The sequence below is a fragment of the Simochromis diagramma genome, unplaced genomic scaffold (genome assembly GCF_900408965.1).
Source record: "Simochromis diagramma unplaced genomic scaffold, fSimDia1.1 OVJJ01000334.1, whole genome shotgun sequence".
Classification (NCBI taxonomy): domain Eukaryota; kingdom Metazoa; phylum Chordata; class Actinopteri; order Cichliformes; family Cichlidae; genus Simochromis; species Simochromis diagramma.
The window spans coordinates 2,430,163-2,447,452 of NW_024386764.1; the positions used below are offsets into that span (position 1 = coordinate 2,430,163).

The 17,290-nt window shown below is 40.0% G+C and overlaps 1 protein-coding gene across 1 annotated transcript; it reads left to right on the forward strand.

Moving 5' to 3' along the window:
• Positions 1-1,438: 1,438 nt before the first annotated feature.
• Positions 1,439-11,645, forward strand: vtg3 (vitellogenin 3, phosvitinless). Its single transcript, XM_040031671.1, has 28 exons — positions 1,439-1,550; positions 1,989-2,009; positions 2,119-2,270; positions 3,380-3,631; positions 3,711-3,872; positions 3,969-4,117; positions 4,201-4,351; positions 4,471-4,628; positions 5,530-5,695; positions 5,786-5,911; positions 6,202-6,420; positions 6,710-6,927; positions 7,029-7,123; positions 7,226-7,350; positions 7,428-7,529; positions 7,622-7,741; positions 7,837-8,026; positions 8,126-8,213; positions 8,328-8,513; positions 8,766-8,856; positions 8,957-9,125; positions 9,308-9,417; positions 9,509-9,583; positions 9,804-10,004; positions 10,520-10,665; positions 10,820-10,958; positions 11,064-11,156; positions 11,352-11,645. The coding sequence occupies exons 1-27, from the start codon at positions 1,445-1,447 to the stop codon at positions 11,148-11,150; spliced, it is 3,804 nt and encodes a 1,267-aa protein (XP_039887605.1). The 5' UTR covers positions 1,439-1,444; the 3' UTR covers positions 11,151-11,156; positions 11,352-11,645.
• Positions 11,646-17,290: the final 5,645 nt, after the last annotated feature.

Here is a 17,290-nt window from a genome sequence, read left to right on the forward strand (position 1 = left end):
ACTGACAGGTAGATACTAATATATCAGTCTGCTAGGCGTGTCTGTGTTAGTGCTCTTTTGATCATTTTAATAGAGAAAATAATATAAAAATTACAGCTTTTTATTTGTTTAATTGTAGCATATACAAAAAGTCTTTGGTCCAGTATCTATTTCTGTTTTATTTGCAGGTATATGTGCATCTGTCCAACGTGCTAGACTCTTGACAAGCCTGCCAGTTGTAGCTGATAACTGAGCACGTAGCTCTCTTTCTAAATATATTTACTCGTCTGGCTCAAAAAAAACAAAAAATCCCCAGGGTGATGTCACGGTGGCCATATCCCGTTTATGAAGTTTGTGACCTTAACTAGAACTTTCATTATTTTTCTTATTTTTAAATGCACCTATTTAGTCTTAAACGCTGAAACAGTAGGATATTTTAAATCTGTCAGAAGACATATGGAATATAATTTTTTCTGTGATTTTGGTACAATGTTGCCATTTTTTTTATTTCATTTGAATCTATGATCGTAATTGAATTTAAAACCATAACTGGCTGCCACTCAAGTGTGTTAACAAACATTATTTAAAACAAGTTCGTAAGCTTCAAGACAAAAATATGATATTCCATATCACCCTAGAGGTGAAATAAAGACTGGGTGTGATTGCACAAGACAGACGTGCATTGCGAAATGTGAGCACGACCCTCACAGTTCAGACAAACGCATCAGCTGATTGCTGCTCTATGTCATCAGCCTCAAACTTCACATACGAACAGGGATGTTTGTTAACCCGTTTAGGCCAAGGCAGAATCTTTAAATCTGTAATGAAGAGCGGCGTGTGTGTGTGTGTTTGGTGTATTATGAACATATCTGAAAACCAAGCGTTTCACTGATGTCTAAGAAGTAAAAGCACAAACCCGGGCAGCAAACAGCTTTCTCCCTTTACTTGAGACACGAATCTCACTGCATATTTCTTTTTTGACTGAGCAGCGGAGCTTTGAAAAATGTGTTTATTTCTTCTTCTGAATGATGAAACATTTACATTTTCACAATGTTTATCTGTGATATAAAACATATAAATAGGCTTTGAATATATTAATTATTTTTAAGCCAACTCAACTTTTTTTTTAATGAAGGTAACCCACATTCACAACTGTTGTAAAATATTCAAAGGGATAACATTTATTTATATATAATGCTTTTCTAAAGACACACTGATTTTGGGCACTGGGGTATCTCGTAAAAAGACACTTTGACACTTTGACCAGAGAAGCCGGGGATCAAACCAGTGACCTTCCCATTAACGGATGACCTGCTCTGCCCCTTAAATTATCTTTGACATATCATTTGTGTCGCTCTGACAGCGCCACGGGTTAGCACGGCCTCACTTCAGAGAGGGTGTGTTTATTTTATTATGTTCTTTGGCCTTATCACACGTCTGATGTGCTCTGAAGGATCAATGAGTAATGACAGCTCATGCATATAAAAGGACAGCTCTGAAACCTGATCTCCACTCCTCTCTCACCATGCGGGGTCTTGTCTTCTTCTTCTGTTGGCTTGTGGCTCTGGCCAGTAAGTATCATTCACTCAGTTCTACTTGTAGGAGGATAGCACCCCAAAACTTAATAATCTTCTAACTTCTCCTGAGAAGTTTGGGTAAGAACATCCAAAAAGTCCCTTGTGAGTGTCTTTTATAGAATTGTTGTACTGTTATTGTCAGGATTCAGGTTTATTCAAGCAAATACTTAATACCTGGATAAGATTAGAACAGAATAGAATACCAATTGATTTAGTTGTCTCTGCTAACGATACTGGACTATTCTTCTGGAGTTTTCAGATTAAGTGTTTATTAGATGCCATGTGTGTCTTTTAACATCTTAGAAAAACACTGTTGTTACTCTAACAAGGTGCCTGATTGTAGCATTGTGTTGTGTAGCATTGATGTAGACTCATAGTGTACCTTACAGTGTGTTATAATGCTAACACTATGTTTGACTTTCTTGCTTTTAGCTTGCCAAGCTGCTCGTTATGGTGAGTCTTTTTCCTTATTCTTAATCATAAATCCATCATATAATAATAATATTCTCTTCCAAATGCTTTAAGTTAGATGGTATTTAACTTTAATAAAAACACCTTTCAGATCTCACCCTGAATCACAGGAAAACCTACGAGTACAAATATGAAGGAGAAGTGAAATTTGGATCCGGCAAACCCAACCGAGCCGAGTCTGGCGCGAGGATACAGTGCAACATCAAGATCTCTGGTGAATCTCCACAAGCATTCATTCTTCAGGTGAGAGTCCCAGCAGACAGTAATATAAATCCACACACTGGTTACTTAAAGTTATAAATGATGCGCATTTCATCTTTAGTAGGCTTGATTACTGTAACAGCATCTTTACAGGTCTACCTAAAAAATCAGTCAGACAACTACAGCTCATTCAGAACTCTGCTGCTCGAGTCCTAAGACCAAAAAGTGGACCACATCAGTCCAGCTCTGAGGTCTTTACACTGGCTGCCTGTCCGTCAGAGGATAGACTTTAAAGTTCTGATGCTGGCCTATAAAGCTCTGAATGGTTTAGGACCAAAATACATCAGTGACCTCCTGACCCAGTATGAACCTTCCAGATCCCTCAGGTCATCTGGATCCTGTTTTTATCAGTTCCCAGAGTCAGAACCAGACACGGAGAAGCTGCATTCAGCTTTTATGCTCCTTATATCTGGAACAAACTCCCAGAAAGCCTCAGATCAGCTGAAACACTCAGTTTATTTAAATCCAGGTTGAAGACTCACCTGTTCTCAGCTGCATTTGAATAAAGCACCAAATCCACACTTTAAGCTTAAATTTCAAAACTTACATTTTAACTACTGATTTTATCTACTGTTCCTTTTTTCATTTTAAATCATGCTTTTGATTTCTTTTTGTTTTTTAATGTCTCTGTAAAGCACTTTGAATCACCTTGCCGTTGAATTGTGCTATATAAATAAACTTGCCTTGCCTTGCATATACAGCAACACAACGTTGGCCAGTTAATTTGAAACTTTATTTATAAATCCACCGAATAAACATTATGTAATCATCACTATAGATTCTTCAGAGGTCAAATGAGTAGACACTACTGAGGCTTCAACACCCTGACAAAATGATTTCTTTAAGACATTAAAGCGGTTTCTACTCTGATTTCAATGTTTGCACACCTACAGCTGTGCGACGCTGGCCGTGTTCCAGCATCTTTCTGTCTTCTGCTTTACAATGTTATAACTACAAAACTGTGAACTTGTAAGCTAATAATACTACATACAAATGACAATGTCTGCACACTTTTGTAGGGTCACACGTTATTCGATGTGTTTTGTTGCTCAAATCTGAAAAATATTTCTTTTTTCTGTTCGGGCTTCAAGGTTTCAGACGTGACCTTCGCAGAGCTCAATGGCATCAGAGGGAAAAGTGATTTCAGTCAATGCCCCAAGCTCAGTCAGCGTATAGCTGCCCAGCTCGCCAAACCTTTCAAGTTTGAGCACATCAACGGCCATGTTCGGCAAATCCAAGCAGCTCCTGACGTCACTGAGACCACTGTCAACATTGTGAGAGGGATGCTGAGTTTCTTCCATGCAACTGTCAAGACCTCACCAACTGTCTATGAGCTGGAGGAGGTAAGTCATCAGTTTCTGATTTTTTTAGTCTACATCATTAGTAAGAATGTCAATAACACAAGTTTTATTTTGCGTGTAGATTGGAATCCATGGAATGTGTCAGAACAACTACGCTACTGAAATTAACAAGCAAACAAACAACATGAACATCACTCAGGTTGTGGATATCGACCACTGCAGAATTAAAGCAGCAATGCAAAACGGAATGGCCTTTGCTGTCCTCGACAAAGAGTCCAAACAGGTTTGTTTGTCTCGTCGTAAATGCAGCTGATTGTGCGATTTTAAATTAAATCCAGCAAAATCATCTCCGTTTCTGTTTGCATATGCTCCAATCTAGAGAGGAGAATCTATGATTTCTACTATGCAATACCTTTACACCATCCAACCAACAGAAGAGGGCGGCATGGTCAAAAGTGCTTATGCCCTCGAGCAACAGCACTTTAGTCCCTTCAATGTGAAGGGCGGTAGTTTCAGAATGGAAGCAAAGTAAGACAAGAAGGCATCTGCATGTTATACCTGCTAATTAACTTTAGCTGCTGCATAACAAATAAAAAAACCTTCTCCTGCAGGAAGGAAATGGTACTGATTCGTGTGAGTGAGGGAGGTAAACCTGCCAACGTCGGGCAATTGCAAAACAGGGGCGACATCATGCACAAATTAGTGAACTCCGACGCTAATATCCCTCTTGTGATGCAGGACCTCGCAGAACCAAAAGCAAAGGTAGGGATCAACTGGTGTAGCAAAGTTTCCACCAGAATACAACAAAAAGAGTGAAATCCTTCATAGTTAAACAGCTAAAATCAAGAATGACTGATGAAAATCTCTGCTCCTGTTTGCAGGCTATTAGAATGATCAAACAGTTGGCTGAGGATCATAAAAACCAGATTAAGAAGGAAACAACTGAGGACACCTTAAAGGTGTATCAGCTTTTGCGAATGCTTCAGGACAGGGATTTGGATGAGATGTGGGTGGAACTGGCAAGAAACAATGAACACAGGTGAGTGTTTGTGAGGTGATTACAAAAAGTAATAATGTAGCAATTTTTTTTTTTTTTGATTTTTTTGTCCAAAATTCATGGATAACAATAATGTCTGATAAAGAGCTTGCACATACTTAAAATATATATTCTTGGAAATACCAAAAGTGGACAGCTGAGACATAAACCCTCTGTCGGGTGGTGGTCAGACACATTTGTTATGCACTGAATGCACTGTGTAATACAATTGTGATTCAACAAAATACTACTTAGTTATACTACTGCTACTACTTTAGTTATTAGTTTTTCAATACCTATTTAATTGGAGTTTGGAATTTAATGGAAATTCATCTGCACTGACAGACATATGTGTAAAAGTTGCTACATTTTCATGCTTAAAGGCACTAATACTCGTTGAGTATGCTCATTTGAATGAATGCGGTTGATGGTGTTGTAAATACAGCCTCTAACACGGGATTTACGACAAACTTTATGAGTAAAGCTGCAATAAAAGTATCATTATTAAGTTATTAGTTAACTTTTTGTGAATATCTTTGTACCCAGTGAGAACATGTTTTTTTAAAGCTCAAAGTGAGACTCTTTTACGGATAACCTTTAAAAAAGCTTTTCATCATGAAGAAGAACATTTTTCGAGGCTACCTCTGAAGTCTGATGCTGATCCACTTCAGCTGATTATCCTTCGACTCAGTTCAGGAGGGATTTAGTGCAGCGCATTAACAATGAGGAATAGTTTAATATTATGCGAGGCAGAAATGTAACAACTTAATTAAAACCTTATAAATATCTTTTGTAACATTTTGGTACACACCTTCCCTTCATCTGTTTATTTGAAGGATAATCTTTATCTGAAGTATTTGTGTATGTATATTAGCTCTCTTCTCTCTTCTTTTTCACTTATTAGACGCTTTTTCTTGGACATGGTTGCCGAGATCAACGACGACAGAGTCCTCAAATTCCTGCAAAAGAGATTTCAGGCAAAAGACGTGTCTGCAAATGAAGCTGTGCAAACCCTTCTGATAGCTATGAATCATCTCCAGCCCAGAGCTGAGCTGCTTGAGAAGGCTAAAGTGAGTTAGCAAACCTGGATGGTGATACCACATAACAAACAAAAAACAACAACAAAACGATCACCTAAATGACATGTCGATTTTTCGCAGGAAATAATGAACATGGAATTCATCAAATCCAATCCTCATTTGTGGACTGCTGCCATGTTTTCTTTTGGCTCTCTGGTGTACAAACACTGCATATATCATTCACCATGTCTACAAGCTGCTGTTCAGGTATTCACACATCAACAGGTGTATGCTATGTAATGAGAAATTATCTGTGCAATGGAGTGTTAAGGTTTTGAGATAACTATTTAAGTAATATTTCAAATTTAACTAGAAAAAATCATTTTGAGCTTAATATTGAAATAATACTACTTCAAGTACTGTTTTCCCCCAAATTAACCATTATAATTAGAAAAGATCTGAGATTACAGTCGAGATCATCCATGTGTAAAATGATAAAGCAGGTCAACAAGCATTTTTGAAAAAAAGGTTAAACATGTATTTGTTGTTTTAACTAGCCACTGCTCAACCTTGCCAATGAGGGCCTGAGAAACCACAATGAAACTAAGATGTTGATCGCTCTGAGAGCTCTGGGCAATGCAGGTCATCCAGGCAGCATTAAAACCATCACCAACTTCCTCCCTGGAGTCGCTGCCAACCCCGTAGACGTGTCGTGCCGTGTGCAGAGCGCTGCTATGCAGGCTTTGAGACTGACAGCTCGCAGAGATCCCCACGATGTAAGAACATTACATGACATGCAGTTGTTGTTGTTGTTGTCTTTAATATATGCAGATAACTTGCGTTTAAAATGTCACATTTTTTAGGTCAAGTGAAGTATTTCGTTCTCTTAACTTAGACCGGTAAAATCAAGTGGAAAGTGTCTTCAGTTGTCTTTCAGGGCTCACTGAAAGTGAAAAGAAACTGTGCCAGAACATAATAGTTTTTGTCCTAACAGTAGCTGGCAAATGTGTGAGCTTTGACCATGGTTTCCCCAACAGCTGATTATTATATTGCTTATGTTTTCAGGTCCAAGAGATTGCCCTGAAAGTGTTCCTGCAAAAGAACTGTGCCCCTGAGACAAGCATGATGGCAATCATGGTCATGTTTAACACAAAGCCATCAGCGGCTCTTGTCTCCACACTGACTGCACATCTAGAGAGAGAAAAAGACATCCATCTCGCTAGCTTTGCATACTCTTACTTGGAAAATATAGCTAGATCCAAGACTCCAGACAATCACAATCTGTGAGTATAACAATAAAAAAAGGGGGCTGTATCTTTATCGGTGTTGCTTTTGCTGGTATATTTTACATGATATCTAATTGTTTTTGTGTTTTCTGCTAAAGTTCAATTTACTGCAGTCTGGCTGTGAAAAGCCTCGCTGCCAAATTTGGACGTCTTAGCTACAACAGCAGATCATTCCGAATGGACATGTTTGATGGTGGGTTCAAGTTCACCAATAATTAGACCACTTTTGAGGACTTTAAGTAAATACATTTACACTCACATATAAAAATGACCATTTTTGCTTTTCCAAATGCAGATGATTTACTGATGGGGACATCTGCTTCATTTAATATGTTGGGAGGTCCAACAAGCGTCTTGCCCACTGAGATCATATCACAACAAAAGTATTTTGCCATCGGTAGAATTATGAGGCTAATGGAGGTACAGAGTCATATAATATCCTTCAAATAACGTTTCCCAAACACAAACTGTAATCCTGTTATTTCTTTTGATTCCAGTTTGGTATCCGTGCCGAAACACTCAAGCAGCTGTTTGGCCCCAGCATTCCTGGATTTAAAGGCGATTTTAGCTTCAGCGACTTTCAGGCCATTTACAATGTCGTGAGTGTTACATCAAAGACGTCAAGGGAAAAATATCAGCTGTACTATGACACCAATTGATGTGGGTGTCCGCTGTGTCGTGTCATTTTCAGCTTAAAAACTGGGAATCGCTGCCAAATGATAAACCGATCATTTCTGCCTATTCACGCTTGTCTGGACAAGAGTTTTTCTTTGTAAACATCCAGAAGGATCTCCTTGAGTACATCAAAGCGGTGAGAATAAATTGGCAGAGACATTGCTGATCTATTAAAGACACATGATGCCTTGATACCTCTTACAAGATGCTGTCCTGTGATTTTGCAAGTAGGCTGTTAGTCCTTCTGCACCTAAAGGAACCCCTGTGTGGGCTGCCATTGAGCAATTGCAAAAAGGACTTTCATGGCATTGGACGAAGCCTTTCTTGAATATTGAGGCTCGTTTATTGCAAGCTACCACCCTGGGTTTGCCAGTGGAGATTGCCAAATATTATCAAACAGTCACCGGGATCACCATTAACGGTGAGGAATAAAACCTTATAACAAATGGCAATCACATTTGTTTATTATTGAAAAATGTACTTGGGCTAAACATTTGTGCTTCTTTATGTGTGTCTATAGCTAAAGCTGCAATAAATCCACCACAAGCTCAGCATCTCGGAGACCTGATGAATGCAGATATTTCACTGGAATCTGAGGGTGTCATGGGGTAATTTAAATAGATAGATACCCAGTGTATTTGGCAACTATCATCAGTATATGCGACAAACAATTTGTTTTGGAGGTGCAAACACTAACTCTATCATTACACTTTTTATTGTAGATTCACAAAAGATTTCTGGATTTTCCACGGGATCAACACAGAGCTTTTCCAGTGCGGTTCAGAGATGAAGAGCAAAGCTCCCGTTGAGCTGCCATTGAAGCTTTCTGCCAAGATGAATGTTGGAAAAAGAGTATTGGAACTTGACATCCCCGCTTGTAAAAATGAGTTTGAACTCATTTCATTCAGGTATGTCAAGATCATGATTATGTCCCTCTACAGCTCTAAATACATTTACTAGATCAATTACCAACCACTCTCATTTTTTCTTTACTTTAGTCACTGCAGTGTGATTCCTTTTACTTTATATAAAGTGGTCACTCCACTCCAGCTCACACTGGAACTCACAGGAGCTAAAACACAAGAATGAGTGCTTTTCATTCATTCAGATTCATCAAGAAGCTAAATGTACTAAATAAATCCGACATTTCCATTTTACAGCTCCAATCTGTATGCAGTCTCAAGGAACATTGGAGATCCAGAATCCCCTAAAAGGACACCAATGATACCTGATGAATTTAACTCCCAACAGGTACAGCCAACACCTTTGGAAGATTACTGTCACACGTTCATTTATTGAAAACTGGCAACAACTTCTTCTTCTTCTTGATTATTGTTTTTCCTTCAAACAGCAGCCAACACCAAACAACTGGTGGCGAAAGGCAAATATGTGTGCCAAGAGCAGCATGTATGGAGTGGGTGTCTGTGTGGACTATGACATCAGGAGACAGTATTTTAACAACGAATACCCCCTCTACTCTATAATGGGATTCACCCATGCTGCCATCAGAGTAGTCCCAGGTATACACAGCAAGTTCAGTGCACCATATGCACAGATGACCTTTATGTCGTGCTTCTTCACTCACATGAGACACATGAGACTACTACTTTTAAATGTCTTTTTCACACATATAACCAACAAGAAGGCCTGTGTTAGGTTATAAAGGTATCCTGTGCTCATGTAACCTGATGCACTTTTTTAGCTGAGGCGACCAAACCTGTGGAGAAAATCCACTTGGAGGTTCAATGCAAACCCGCCAGTCATCCATTGACCATCCGCCATCTGTATGAGACTATGAGGAGGATGCAACAGGTATTTGAAGACTTCTGTAACGTTACATGTGCATCACCTCTTCCTGTCTTTTATCATTTAAAATTTTCCTGTTCCCATGTTGTGTTTACAGGAACGATCCCAGGAGCAATCAAATTCCGCATCAAATGAACGAGAAACCCGTAACAGCCAAGAAATCATGATGGATGTACGTTAAATAGGCCAAATACAGAGTACTCTGCATTTTAATCTGACATGCACTAAAAATAATATAATATATGTGACATATATGTATATATTGACTTTGCAAAAAACACTTCCCTCAGCTTTATTTCATCCATCTACAATAATTCACACTCACTTTGTTATTACTATAAATTTAAGACATAAGATGATTAATATAAAGTAAGTACTGTCTCATATCTTAGGCCACAGCACCTCAGCCTGTGGTCAGCATCAAAGCCATTGCCATGAGTGGTAACCAGAACCTTGAGGGTTTCGATATGACCCTGTACAACCCATCTGAAGGAGACACTCTGAAGGCCCAAATGATCGTGTCCCATATCGGAGACGCCGCCAACTGGAAGATGTGTGTCGACGCTTCTGCACAGTCTCCTGCTAATGTTAAGGTAGAAAACCTATGAAAGCAAGACTTTCTTAGTGATTTATGTTTAATTTGATGTGTAAACTGCAAGGACTTCATTTAATGGCATGGCATCAGCAGTTAATGTGTCCTGGTCACAAGCATTGTCTCAGTAACTAAGGTTTGGCATGTTTTTTATTCATGTCCACGGCCTCCTTAAATCACTGGGGAAAATATTCCTTAGCAACATTTTAAAAAAAGGCTGGTGTAATTATGTTCCCATATTTCTGCTCTCTAGACAATAAAAAAGAGTAGTTAATAAGCAATGGCATGCTACTTGGAAAAGTTTTAAAGAGTAATATTACAACAGTTTGGCATTAAAAAGTAGCAGACCTTTAAGCTGCTGAACATATAAAAATCTTGGAGTAGATAATGATGTCCTTATTTTTTAATAACATACTTTTCCTTCTTTTTAAATGTGTCATATTTTTTAAAAGAAAGCGCTAAAGCCATGTGTTTGTTTGTGGAGTGGTGCTTCAACGTTGACTGTGTTTGTTCTAGGCAATGATTAGTTGGGGAGCTCAATGTAAGCCCTACAAAATATCGGTGATGGCTGCTGCTGCACAGTCCCCTGCTCCCAGGCAGACACTTGAAGCCAAAGTAGAGTGGGCCAATGTGTCAGAAGAGATGATGAATTACTGCTCCAGGTGAGTTTCTACAAAATGTCCAACTTCTACCAAGAAATAAAAGCTGTGACAAGTTAAATGATTATCATGAGGAGAGAAGATTTAACATTCTTATCACCTTCTCAACCAACTTCCTTGAAATGTTTTTTGTGTTAATGGATTTTATCCACTCCAGAATGGAAAGATACATCCCAGGCATGGCTTTGCTTTCCGGCTTCAACCAGACATCTGGGAGCAATGCCAACCAGGAGGTTTCTGCATCGATTGTATGTGCCTCATCCGACAGCATTGATGTGACCATCAAACTTCCAAAGGTTTGACAGGAAATATTGACTACATACGATTATATATATATATAAACCTTCATACACTGTAGCTAATCATTCACTGATGTGTCCTTTCTTCTGTTTCGTTAAAAGTATACAGTCTTTCGTCAGGCTGTTCCACTTCCATTTTCATCTACCAGTTTCCGTGTGGAAAACACAGAAAGAAACGAACAAGCCTAAAAATGTGTAAGCAAACGAAACATGTCTGATTAGGAAAACTGAGGGTTCACTGTAATCGGCTGAGTCTTTTTATGTTAATCCTTGTGTGTTAGCATTGGTCTCTGTGTTTGTGTGTGTGGCAGTTGATTAATTTTTGTGAAAAGAACAAATGAGGAGCTGTGCCACTTTTGCTTACTGTCTAAAATCTGTTTTCTGTTGCAGAAGGACATCAGAGCACAGATGGGAGCCAGATGCCTCGTCTCACAGTGATAACAGCGCGACCAAAAGCTCACCACAGTGATGAAACAGAGGAGCATGAAAAATGTATCAGCAATCTGTTAGATGTCACCAGTTTGGAAATAACCTGTAAAGGTCCTGATTTATTAATTTGAATGCATGTTATTATTTGAACACCATCAACTGAACTGTGTGAATTCGTACCTACGAGTACGCCCACTGTGCTTGAGTTACACTTTGTTTTTTCTGATTCTGCTACAATAAATGTTTGTGCATCCAGCAATGTGTCGAATCTTTTTTCTATTTCTATTCTATTTGTACATTTAAGTGGCTAAACTGTAGTTACACAGTAGCTGGAGCTCCTCTGTCTCTTGATTAAATGTAATTAGCAATATAACCGAATATCTCACACATGCCATCGCAGTAACGGAGGCATAATCCACGCTTATTGAGACGGCTTTCGGCTAAGTAAGAGTGCAATGAGCAGTACTGATGAAATCCCTGGAAATCTTCTCTTTTAAATTAACTTATAGTTAGAGTCTTAACCATATTTGATAACAGCTGTGCAGCCTCTCTGGCTTTGTTTGAAAAAGCAACTTGAAACGCATTATATAAGAAATTATGCTCATCATTATTCCTTGCATCAGTAAGGCCTCCTCAGTATTGGGGCCCGATCCTTCAGACTGTGAGATAGCTTTTTCCCGAAAGCCATCAGACCCCACCCCCCAGGTCACTTTACATCTCAATTGTGCATTTTTGATTGTTATTAACCCTTGTTTACCTCACCTGTATATTTACTCCCCTTACCTCAGTCTTAAAGTGTATATTCATTCTTACTCTTCCTATATTTTACACTTAATGGAACTGGAGCCTCGTTGTCTTGTCTCTCTATATACTGTGCTGTATAGCAGACAATAAAGTTTACTTTGACTTTGAATAATAGAAGATGATGTGAGCAAAGCAGAAACCCTAACAAAATTAGCTGGTATGTAAGGTCCACATCATGTTGGACTCTGTCTTTTGACTTCTTTCTGTCATAGAGTTCACAGGATGCTCAGCACACAAACTGTCTGCTGCACATCCATGATGAACACCACATCCTAAAGGTGTTCTATTGGATTGATATCTGGTAACTGTAGAGGGCATTTAAAGAAGCCAGACTGAGTTGATATGAGCTTTGGGACATGAAGCCGCTTCCTTTTCTTAGCCTACAGGAGTGGCACCCAGTGTGTCAGGGTTCCTGGGTCGGTGACCCAGTATTTTCAGTTTTTGTTCACTGTTTATCTACTGCCTGTTCCACTTCCTGTTTTATTGTGTTAGCCTTGGTCTGTGTGCGTTATGTTCAGTCCTCTTCCCATTAGTTCATTATGTTCAGCTGTGTACTCACCGGTCTCTCATTATCATTATCACTAGTCTGTGTATTTAAGCCCTCTGTTTCTACCCATTCACGGTCGTGTCATTGATGATGTCGTTCAGTTCAGTTCAGTCAGTCAGCCATTCATTCATTCAGTCGTCCAGCCAGCCAGCCAGCCGTTTTCTACCTCTGTTCTGTTCATCCACTCCTTATAATAAACCTTCACCAGTCTTCACCTACCTGCGAGTCCTGCGTTTGGGTTCCTTCCTCCTCGCCTCCACACAACACCTGACACAGTGTGGTCTTCTGCTGCTGAACCCCAGCTGCTTCATGTGTTGTGAATTCAGAGATGCTCTTCTGCATACCTTGATTGGAACAAGTTGTTATTTGAGTTACTGTTGCCGTCCTAAACTGCTGGTCACTGAACATTTTTTCATTTTCAAACTGTTCTCTGTAAACCTTAGAGATGGTTGTTGTAATGTTCTTATTCCTCTATCAATAAAACATCAAGAATTTCTCCTTGTGCTAGCTTCAGCTGGCTGTGTATTGTTTTTCTACCAGCGATCACTTTCTTCTTCTATTCTGTATATCTTATTGATTCCAGAGCGCCCCCTGTGGGTAGCTTCAACAATAGCAGCTATCATTACATCCCCTTTCCAATAACCACAAATCCGAAGAGTACTGTTACTCTGTAACATCTGAACATTCTTGTCTAACATTCAACATGTTATAAATTGTGCAACAAACTACATTCAGTAGTGTTTTTTTATATAACCAAAAGTTGTAGCACAAGTCAAACAAAATAAATCCAAATGTATACCTTACATTTTCCAGAATGAACCAAATGAATCCCATACAGCCCTCAAGCACATTAGAACTCTTCACCTTTGACAACTTGAACAGTCAATAACACATTATAACTCAGCAGGTCTCAAGTAAGTGTGAACAATAACTATTCTAAATGAATTATTATCCTTTATTTACTTGTGATTTATTTTTTTTAACAATTCTTTACCACAACAGTTCACACTTGTTCTATGAACCTCGCTGTAGGTTTCTTAGGTCTGGTAGACCTTCTCAGTATCTCAGACATTGGGGAAGGTGAAGGAGGCTCACTGTGGTGCTCAACAGGGTTAGCACCTCGTTGTTCAGTTCCAGTCTCTGTGTCCTGATGTTTAACATCCTGTGTCTTTAACAGACTTCTCCGGTTTCTTCTTAACACTTGTCCATTCTCGGTCTGAACAGCAAACGATCTGGGCCCTACTTCGCTGAGAACTGTTGCTTTCTTGTCCCAGAAATCTGGACCTGCAATCCTCACAACATCTCTTTCCTGAAGTGGTTCCAGACGCCTTGCAGTTTTGTCGTAGTTCCTTTTCTGTCTGTGCTTGAGTTTCATCCTTTTGTCAGTCAGCTTGTTGTCATGTGCATTGTCATTTTCCTTGGAGATGTGTGGAAGTGTGGTGCATAGCTTGCGATGCATGAGTAGCTCAGCAGGTGATCCCCGCACTTCAGAGATGAAGCTCTGTAGCTTAGCAGAGCCATGTAAGGGTCAGTCTTACTGTCTCTTGCTTTTTTGAACAGTCTCTTTACTATTTGGATCCCTTTTTCTGCCTGTCCATTCACTTGGGGATACAAGGGACTAGAGGTGATATGCTGAAATCCATATTGCTTTGCAAAGTCACTAAATTCTCTGCAGTCATATTGTGGACCATTGTCACTGATGACACACTGTGGAATTCCATGTCTGGCAAAAAAGCCCTTCGTGTGTGTGATGACTGACTGTGCTGATGTACTGGAAAGCTGTGCCACTTCTGGATAATTAGAATAGTAGTCAATCACCAAAACATAGTCCTTGCCATCCAGATGAAATAAATCCGTGCCTACCTTTTGCCATGGTGCAGTGGGTAGATCTGCTGTACTTTCTGCAGCACTGGATCTTTTGTTGTCTCCTGTACAATTTGCTGCAACATGACATCTGATGCTGGGAGTGAAGCACTTACCATGTTTACATGTGTTTCAGCCTCCTCAGCTGTAGTGCTGACTAACCTGTCACCACTTGGTGCTGGCGCTCGGGATAATGCATCCGCGAGTACGATATATTTCCCAGGCGTGTAGCTCAGCTCAAAATCATAGCGCTGCAACACCGCCATCACGCGCTGAATTCTGGGTGACATGTCGTTGAGGTTCTTTTTTCTGATCGATATGAGAGGTTTGTGATCAGTCTTTGCTGTAAAGGTTGGTAATCCATACATAGCTGTGAAATTTTCCACACCCAAACACTAAGCCCAAAGTCTCTTTTTCAATTTGAGCATAGCGTTGTTCAGTTTCTGTCATTGATCTGGACGCATATGCTACAGTTTGCCACTTGTCTTTGTTCCTTTGGAGCAGAACTGCTCCCAAGCCATCTTTTGAGGCATCTGTTGAAATTTTTGTTGGCTTTGATGGATCAAAAAATGTCAGGACCGGCTTCTCATGCCGGGCCGTCCACTCGAACACTGTGTTGAGCTGTAGCGGCTCCCTTAAGCATGCTGTGAAGGAGGTAAGATTAAGAATGAACTTACCCAGAAAGTTGATCATCCCCATTGCTCGCAAGACACCTTTTTTGTCAGTGGGTGCAGGCATATCCAATATGGCTTGCACCTTTGACTGATCAGGTTCCACCCCTTCAATTGTGACCTTAGCTCCCAAGAAGGTCATCTCTGAAACACCAAAGAGGCACTTGTCTCTATTCAGTTTAAGTCCATTCTTGTTAACTCTCCACAAAAGAGTCTCCAGCCTTTCATCATGTTGTTGCCTTGTATTTCCCCAGACTACGAGGTCATCTATGCAGACTCTGGTGCCTTCCAGCCCTTCAATCAGGGACTCCATTGCCCTGTGGAAGATCTCTGGTGCTGATTTAATTCCAAATGGGAGCCTCAAGAAACAGTAACGCCCAAATGGTGTGTTAAAGGTAGTGTACCTGCTGCTTTCTGGGTCTAGCCTCAGCTGCCAAAATCCATGTGATGCATCCAGTTTGCTAAAAAACTTAGCTCCTGCCATTTCACTCATTATTTCCTCTCTCTTAGGGATCTGATAATGCTCTCTTTTAATGTTTTCATTTAGATCTTTGGGATCAAGGCAGACTCTTAAGGCACCTGTATTCTTTTTCTTGACACAAGTGATAGAGTTCACCCAGTCTGTGGGCTCTTCCACACCCATTTGAGTCATTCTTTCAAGCTCTTTTTTCAAACTTGTCCATAAAGGAGCAGGCACTCTCCTTGGGGCATGCACCACAGGCACGGCATCATCCTTGAGCTGGATTTTGTAGGTGTAAGGCGATGTTCCATGTCCTTTGAAGACTGAAGGAAATTTACAGATAATGTCTGAACTTCCTTCATGCCCTTGGTGTTCCAGTCTTTTGCCTTGTTTGGCTTCTTTCATGGCGTCAGTATTAATCTGATATATCCTCTTTACTAGTCCCAAGTCCTCAGATGTTTTATCTCCTAAAAGTGACTCATGTCCATCAGGCACGATGGTGAACAAAATGTTATGCTGTTTGCCTTTTGCTGTCACTTTAAGTCTGCATCCACCTTTTGTTTGTATTGGCTGGTTATTGTAGGCCTTCAGCGGCGTGACTTTCTCTGTAGATCTTCTAGGCTTCTCAGTCAGTGCCTTGAATCCTTCTCGTTGATCAAGTTAGCTTTGGCCCCTGTATCAATTTTAAATGTCCCATTGACTAACAGTGGAGCAGTCCATTTATCATCTGTGACTGAACTAACACTTTGGCCAGTGTTAATTCTTGAAGACTGTGCACTGACATCTTTTTCATGTGACACCATCTTAATGAAAAATGTTTCACTTAGATCATTACTGTCATCTGTGTCGTCCTGCACAGTGTGTACTTTTTGTCCCTTCTTTTTGGACAGACACATTTTTGCATAATGGTTTTGTCCTTTACATTTTGCACATTTTTTTCCATATGCGGGACATTGTTTTGGTCTGTGTTTCTCTCCACATCTCTTGCAAGTGAACATTTCATTGTCACACGTTTTGTTTTTGTTGTCGTTGTTTTTGAATTTACTCCATGGCTTTCTTTTAATCGACACTGCGTTCACTGCCTCATTTTCTTGTTGCGCTGCTCCTTGAACAGGCTCTCTAAAAGTCAGTACATGTTGTCGTGCTAGCTCACTGGCTTGACTTATCTTTATAGCACTTTCCAGCGTTAGTTCTGTTTCTCTCAACAGTTTCTCTCGGAGCTTCTCCTCATTAGTTCCAAACACTATTTGATCTCGTATCATAGAGTCTCTGAGATCACCAAAATTACAGGACTGAGCTTTGATCTTGAGGTCTGTGAGAAAAGTATCAAATGACTCACCCTGATGCTGTAAGCGTGAGCGAAAGACGTATCTCTCGTATGTTTCGTTTTTCTTTGACAGACAGTGCTCGTCAAATTTCTTCATGACTTCATCAAAGTTATCTTTGTCCTCGGGCTGAGCAAACACAAAAGTGTTGAAGACCTCTATTGCTTCTGTGCCGGCGATGGTGAGCACCATGGCTATTTTTCTTTCATCTGCCCGTCGATCCACGCCGA